Genomic DNA, 8183 nt, shown 5'->3' with positions numbered 1-8183 from the left:
AAGTATTAGGATGCTAAAGATTTTCTCACCATTTCTCGCTTTACTGGTGGTACAACAAGCTTCCATGTGATTCACTGTTAGAAGTACCTTCAAGTGCACGTAGGCACTTGTGCTGGGTGACTATATGAACACGAAGATGATCAGAGGGCTGGAGCACCTTTCTCATGAAGACAGGGTGACAGAGCTGGGGTTGTTCAGCCTGAAGAAGAGAAGACTCTGGGGAGACCTTCTAGCAACTTTCCAGTACCTAAAGGGGGCCTACAAGAAAGCTGGAGAGGGACTTTTTACAAGGGCACGTAGTGATTATATGAGGGATAATGCTTTCAGACTGGAAGAGGGTAGATTTAGAACAGATATTAGGAAGACATTTTTCACTTTGAAGGTGGTGAGGCACTGGCACAGGTTGCCCAGAGAAGCTCTGGGTGCCCCATCCCTGGAGGTGTTCAAGGCCAGGCTGGATGGGGCTTTGAGCAACCTGGTCTAGTGGGAGGTGTCCCTGCCCATGACAGGGGGGTTGGAACTAGATGTTCTTTAAGGTCCCTTCCAACCTAAACCATTCTGTGATTCTATGAAATAAAATGTGCAATGAGGTGATTCCCTTTGTGATGATAAACCATTCTGTCTTCTCAATAGCACTAAGTATTTTAAATCACCGCTGTATGTGTTAATAATTAATAAAACGAAGAGTATGCCTTTCATGGGAAGGAGGTTGATTAAAATGAGGGGTCAGAACATGGGTCAAGGCAGAATATTTTTTTAACTGATAAGGTAAAACCTAGCCTTGCTTCCAGATCTTGTATCCTTTTTGTTTTAGAATCTCTGGAAAGAAAAACATCTGTACAAGTTCCTGGGGTCTTCCTATGTAGTGGAATCAGGGTTTTAGTCCAGTTAAACCTGTTTTTAACTTGTGTCTGGCAAGTAACTTTTCACTGCTTTTTTTTCCAAATGTGTTAATAAACTCAGCTGATCAGTTATCATTGTATTTGCGGACTGTTTTAAGCTTTGACCTAGAAATATGTACTCAAGCGATGTAGATCACCATGTGACTGTCAGTGGAATCTGAAGTTAACTGTGGAGGAATGCTGGTGATGCCTCCCACCTCAAATACTCTGTAGCTCTCCTACCTTCATAGCCATTAATTGAGTGTCCACAGAATCTAGTATCCTTAGAAGATCATTTCTCAAGACCAAACATGGCACACTTCTGCCCTTCAGACTTTGCATTCTGGTTTATTTGCTTACAAAGCAATGTGTCCAGCAAGTAGTGGGTGTCAGGGGCAAAATGCCTACATAAGGGTCTGTACAGAAGGACTGGGTCATATACAGCATGAGGTAAAAAAGCTTTCACAATGAGAGTTTCAGGAGTTAACTAGAGGCTAAAAGGGTAAAGGGAACAGAGACTTGAGTCTGATAGCGTAACAGGTACTTTCATTGGTTGAGTATGTCTAGTCTTAACACTGTATCAAATCATGCTTTTGAAGAGCAAGACATAAGGAAGCTGTATTTTACTGCATTGAATTAATGGACAGGTTGACCATGGTTTTCCTCTTATTATGGGTTTGCAATATCTTTTAAAATAGATGCAAAAAAATATGCAGTATCTCTCTCTTTCAAATTCATACTCTCTCCAGACATTGCTCTTATGTTAGTAAGTGGCACCAGTGTCTTCGTTGTTCGTTAATTGCTTCATTGTCCAAAACTCAGAAGTTAAAGAACTTTCTTGTTGTTGGTGGTGGTGTTTTTTTTTTAACTTCCCAGCCAGCAAAGATAACAAATTGTGTTGTTTTCAGCTTCGTTATCTGTTTGGTTTGTGCTCTCAGGCTCTTGCATGTTTTTTTACATACCATCCCTGGGACAAGAACCTTTTATGTTAACAAAATCAAGGGTGTTGCAACTTCTACCTTTGTTGATGTATTCCTCTAAAATTAGTCTTCTCTCCAGCTGTTCAGGTCATGTGACTTGACTTGCCTCTTACTGGAGGGGAAGAAAGTGTGGGGTAGACAGACTTGGCTTCAAATCTGTGCTGCCAGCTTTCTCAAAAGTGGTCTGCCCGCATCGATGTTTAAAATGGGGCTAATAATGCTACTGTATTTCACAGAGTCATTATGCTGTTTGGGCCCTTCTCTAGCTAATTACAGAGACTATCTAAGCTATCACAGAGACTTTCGCCAAACTACCTTTCTCTTTGTGGCTTTTCCCAAGATGCACATTTTCTGAAGTTCTTCTTTAAATCAACTTGACTGAAGAAGTAAACGTTGATATTTCTGTGTATTTTCTTGCAGATCTTGTAAGTACTCGCATGACATCATCAGTGCTGAGAACAAAAAAATCCTTAAGACCCATGAGTTGTCTTGCCTCGATGAGAATGAGCTGCGAGTCCTGCTTCTCCAAAATGACCCTTTCTTCCTCCCTGATGTGAGTTGTACTGATTTCCTAAGAGAAGCTTTTGTTAATTAGGAATGGGAGAGGGCAAGGAGAATGTGAAGTTCTGATCTCAGTTTCAAGCTGTTAAGATTAGTCTGAAGGAAGTACAAATGGGAATGGCTCTGTGTGAAAGCACCAGAAGAAACAATATAGAGCGAGGGTTGTGAAAGTGCCACATACTTATAACCAAAACAAAAAAGTAACAGCAATAAAACAGTTAAACACTGAGGAGTGTGTTGCTTACATAAATACCAGAAGGCTTGCACCTGGATAAGGCCATGTCATCTATGACTTGTCAGCTGAAGAGGTGTGGTCTTACAGCAGGAAGTGAACAGCGAGGCTACAGCCTGGTTTGCATGCCATTCCTGATATCCCAACAGGATAGCCATAAAGTTACTCAAATACGCAAACAAAAAAAGTCAACAACTTCACGAGAGATTTACAGATGGTGAGGTAAGCAAGACAGAGGTGAAAGATCACAACAATAGTACACGCTTGACAGGATAAAAGGCCTGACTAAAAAACAGTTTGTTGGCTCTTCTCCAAGAGATGATGCAGACTAGGAAGCAAGGGCCCCCTTCCACTTCCAGCATATTTTGGTGTTTGAGGGTACAGGGAAGTGAGAAAAATCTATGAGAAAACAACTAAGCAACTGCAGTCAGTTTTGTGTAAAATCTGCCCCTTCCAAAGTGCACTGAGTTCTTGTACACAAATTTTCTACGATGCAACCTTTGTCCGGATTGTATGCAAGTCATTGATTTGTTAAATTTGGCTGAACAATCCATTCTGGTTCTGCATGTGTGTATAAAGGCAATGCTATCTTCAAGGTATGGCTGTTTCAAAGCCAAGAATATCCTGTTCTGGCTACAGCTGTTCCTGGTTAAGAAATTACCAGAGTACTGCCTGTTATCCTTGTCTTTTGGAGGTTATAATCTCCACAGACCTATTGGCATAACAGTTCTATTGTTTTCTTATTCCCTGCTGTGACAGTGCTGGGCTTTGACCGAATAGTTTTTTTGATTTTTTTTTTGGTCGTGTTTTAAAATATGTTGTGCTGGCAGATTCAAGGAGCATGGTGGTGATGAGCAGGGAGGATTAATAATGTCTTTGTCCTGCTCAGCTGCATCTAAAATTTAAGTGTTTCTTGTTTAATTACTCACAGCAAGGAGCAGATAGTAGCAACCATTGGTATTACTCTTAAGCTCTTATCTATAGAGCTTTTCATCCCTCACTGCTGGCAGGCATCATTAATTACCTCTAATTGAGCACCTTAACTCCTATGATGGGGTAAAATAGCAGAAACAATAGAAAACAGTGATCGATTCAGGCTGTTCATAAACCTGAGAGCTGGGGAGGGTGATGTGAAAGCCGACTTTGCTGTTTCTTGCTTAGAAATGCTGACTGGCTTTGTGTGTGCCGAGAAATGGCATGTATGAAGCTCTCAAGCAAAAGGAAACTTTGGTCTTCTGTGACCTGAACTGGTGTGCAGGGTAAGAAAAACACAGCAGCACCTCCCTCACCTTCTCTCTGGCTCTTTTTTATTGTTGTTGTTTTGGGTTTTTTTGTTTCTTGGCAAATGCAAGGGGTAGCGTACTTTCTTGATGTAGCTAAATAGTGAATTTCCTATTTACCTGAGGCAGCGCTTTTTTTTGGTTTGGTAGTTTATTCTGATGCTCCCATGTAAAAATTTCATCTTGCATACTAAAATCATCTTTTAATGCATCTTCTTCTAGATGCTCTTCAAAATTGCTCTCAACCACATTCAGTGTCTTTAAATCTCTGGGAGCTTCACTTTGTAACTTAGGGGGCTGGTATCTCAACTACTCTAAAGTGATACTTTGTGTAATGGATGTTCCATACAAAATACTTGTATATTTAGTACTCTCTCTGTTTATACCTGATTCTGTATCTTAGTTGCTTTTTTTTCCCTGCTGTGTTGAGCAGGAAGATGCAAGCACAAAAGCAATTCATGTGCTCTGGCCCCCAAAACCAGTGTCTGACGTAAGTCTTAGGCTTTTTTTGGTAGTTCTTAAACCAGCTTCAGGCTACGTGGTAAACTGTGGTCTCTGCTTCTGGTTTTGATTAGCAGTATTCCTGGAGGAGAAAGTTCCTAGAAAGGAGAGGATATTGAAGTTAAGGTGGAAAGATTGAGTTGGAGAAATCTATTAAGGAAGCAGTGATTTTAAGTTTTCCTAGAAACTTGTAGAGAACTATATTACTCCTTTGAACCATGGGACTACTGTATAAATTTATATCACAGCCCTTAGTTTGTGCTTGGTTGTCTGTCTCTGGTGGATGTTGGACTAACTGTTTCCAGCTCAGTAACTTAAACAGTTATCTCCACTTGGAGGGGTGGGAAAAAAAAAAGTATATTTAAAGCCTTAACTTACTTTTCTTGTTAGGTAGGCACACATGAGGCACGTTTTAGATGAGGGTAACACTTTGGGTAGCATCAGGACCCCCAAGGTAGAGCAACGTTCTTCAACTGAGGAAGACCATCCGTTGGCAGCGGTGTAAGATTTGAGTTCTTTAGTGACTGAAGTTGCAAAGCATCTCCCACAAGACTGTTGTTACCTAGCACTTGCAGGTGTTCTTGATACACAGATCTTAAAGTGCTCCGTAGATGGTAAGCCTTTCTGCATTCTTCTTGGGCAAAGTTGGCAAAACGAAGGAGAGAAAAATTAGGTGACTCACCCAAAATTTTGGAGTAGGTGAATAATTGCTTTGCGTTGGCAGGTGCTGGTACTTCTGGATCTCACTAAGAAAGGCACATGATGCTTAAGATAAACAGCTGGTTACTACTATAGGTTATAATGAGAAGAAACCTTACATGTCCCTTCTGATGTCATGGTAACCCACAACAAGACAGCATCAGACAGACCTCTCTGGTAGGACCATGGCTTGCTGTGCAGAATTCCCATCCATGGTGAGGTTCAGCACCCTTGCTGTTCTTCACATCTTTATATTTCTGAAATAAAAAACAAATCCCAAAGCTGTTGGCCTTCTGTCCATATAAATCTCAATGTTCTAGATGGTACACTGAAGTTCACTTGCGAGCATTATGCTCTTGAGCATCTCTATAGGAACAAGCTTTTACAAACAGTACATACAGGTTGTATTGTTAAAGGCAGTCCATGCTAACAGCATGGTATGTACTCTTATTATGTGGCTGTCACTAATGGTAACATATGGGCCTCAGCAACCAAAGCCTGCAGGTAAACTGCCTAGATTTGCTAGAAGTCACTATCTCCTCATTATAATGTCTTCCACAGTGGCCTACTACATTAGCTAAAAACGGGTGCATCAAGAAGAGTGTGGCCAGCAGGTCGAGGGAGGTCATCCTCCCCCTCTACTCTGCCCTGGTGAGGCCGCATCTGGAGTACTGCATCCAGTTCTGGGCTCCCCAGTTCAAGAAAGACAGGGAACTGCTGGAGAGGGTCCAGCAAAGGGCAACGAAGATGATTAGGGGATTGGAACATCTCTCCTATGGAGAAAGGCTTAGGGACTTGGGTCTCTTTAGTCTAGAGAAAAGAAGATTGAGGGGGGATCTTATTAATACTTACAAATACTTAACGGGAGGATGCCAGGGGGATGGGAGCAGTCTTTTTTCAGTGGCACCCAGTGATAGGACGAGGGGTAAGGGGCATAAACTTGAACATAGGAAGTTCCATCTTAACATGAGAAGGAACTTCTTTACTTTGAGGGTAGTGGAGCACTGGAACAGGCTGCTCAGAGAGGTTGTGGAGTCTCCCACTCTGGAGACATTCAAAACCCGCCTGGACGCTGTCCTGTGCAACATGCTGTAGGTGACCCTGCTCTGGCAGGGGGGTTGGACTAGATGATCTCCAGAGGTCCCTTCCAACCCTAACGATTCTGTGATTCTGGGTCCAAAATTCATTTCCCAAAATATATTTTCCCAGTACAAAAGGGTGATGGAACTACTGGAAGAAGAGTTCAGCAAAGCACCACTAAGATGATGAAGGGACTGGGGCATCTGTCACGTGAGGATAGGCTGAGAGAGCTGAGTCTGTTTAGCTTGGAGAAGTGAAGGCTCAGTATTTACAAACACCTGAAGGGGAAGGTGTAAATAGGACAGAGCCAGGCTCTTTTCAGTGGTGCCTAGGACCAGAGGTGATTGGCATAAACTGAAACACAGGAGGTGTCCTCTGAACAGCAGGAAATGCGTTTTTACTGTGAGGGTGACTGAGCACTGGCACAAGTTGCCCAGAGGGGTTGTGGAGCCTCCCCCCTTGGAGATATGCAGAAGCCATCTGGACATGTTCCTGGGCGAGCAGCTGTAGGTGGCCCTGCAGGGAAATCTCTGCTCAGGTACCTGGAGCACCTCCTCCCCTTCCTCCTTCTCACCTTGGTGTCTGCAGGGCTGTTTCTTACACTTTTTTTCCACTGCCTCCCTCGCTGCTCTGCAGCTTTTTGTCCTTTCCTAAATAGGTTTTCCCAGAGGTGCCACCAGTTGGCTGACAGGCTCAGCTGTGTCCTGTAGTGGGTCTGTTGGAGCCAGCTGTGTCCGGCCTGGGGCAGCCCCTCGTTTCTTCTCACAGAGGTCAGCACTGCTGCCAGCACCTCGCCATGGGCACCCAACAGATTGTAACACTACTGAAACCATTTTGTGATGCAGCTAAGCTTAAATATATAAATAGTAGGCATAATTGCAAGGGGGTAAATGGGAAGTTGTGATACAGTTGCACAAACAGGGTATGGGAAAACATGAAGTAAAATCTGCAAGGTAAAACTAAAATCCTGCAGAGCAGGCAGGAAGGGTGTGTGATGGAAGCAGAATAATCCCGTAGAACAAGCCAAACAGAACAAGTCCAGATCCCAAAAATAAGATGTCAAAAGCAAATAAGAGCATTCTTTGGGGTGTTACGGGTAGAAAAGCATAAAGCATCCACAATCACAGAGGGAAGACTGGGAATAAAGAAGACAACCCACTTTGGTTTCTGTTTCCCTCAGAGGCTAAGAACTATCAAGGATGGTAACCGCCAGTGCTCAATGAAATTACCTCAGTTCTGTGGCTTTGCTCCCCCCTAATTTAGAGCGCCTTTGTGAAAGCTTTGTGAAAGCTTTGTTCTGTAAGTGATACTGACTGATGGCAATGAGGAACTTGCCTTTGGCAATGGGTATTGTTAATGAGCGTGAATCCAGTAAAGAATTGTTTTGCAGTTGAAACTGGCCTGATTTTTCAGTCTGTTAAACACTGCCCTCCCAGCAGTCTCCAATTCCCTAGCTGATATATAAATCTGTATCTATACAGTTGCAACACAGTATAGAAACTGTCTCTGTTGCTTGGAACGGGGGTTGGGAGGAGATCTGTGACAGTTCTGGTGTGATGGGGCTGCCTGCCATTTAGGTGTGTGTCTTCCTCAAAGCAGCTTTCGTGTTACAGGCTCCTCCTTTCTGCTGCAGGAGTGGAAGTGTTGCTGTCGTGCTTGGTGGGTGATATGAAGGGGTTTTTGGTGTGTGATTTGTTCCCTGGGTCCAATTCACTGCGTAACTCTTTTTTTGGTGAGCAGAAGAATAAGGAAGGATGTTGCTTTTTCCATATGTACTTTAATCTCAAAGCATTCTTATCATTTTTAGATGCCCAAATCTTCAATGCAGAATAAGCTTTACAAATAGGAAATGCAAATGCAGTTTCAGCTCCATGAAATAATCATAGAATGGTTTAGGTTGGAAGGGACCTTGAAGACCATCTAGTTCCAACCCCCCTGCCATAGGCAGGGACACCTCCCCCTACATCAA

At 43.0% G+C, this 8183-nt stretch overlaps 1 protein-coding gene across 1 annotated transcript in view; it reads left to right on the top strand.

Moving 5' to 3' along the window:
• The first annotated feature begins 1326 nt into the window (after positions 1-1326).
• The window catches only part of LOC104281745 (poly [ADP-ribose] polymerase 12-like), a 27330-nt gene continuing 20473 nt past the window's right edge, over positions 1327-8183 (top strand). Inside the window, exons 1-2 of the mRNA XM_009879789.1 lie at positions 1327-1331; positions 2282-2414. Coding sequence (XP_009878091.1) covers positions 1327-1331; positions 2282-2414 — 138 coding nt within the window. The remainder of the gene's footprint in view (positions 1332-2281; positions 2415-8183) is intronic.

The sequence above is a fragment of the Charadrius vociferus genome, unplaced genomic scaffold (assembly GCF_000708025.1).
Source record: "Charadrius vociferus isolate BGI_N301 unplaced genomic scaffold, ASM70802v2 scaffold90, whole genome shotgun sequence".
NCBI classification, from domain to species: Eukaryota; Metazoa; Chordata; class Aves; order Charadriiformes; family Charadriidae; genus Charadrius; species Charadrius vociferus.
The sequence above is the reverse complement of the archived record's forward strand: the minus strand, read 5'-3'. Positions and strand labels throughout refer to the sequence as shown.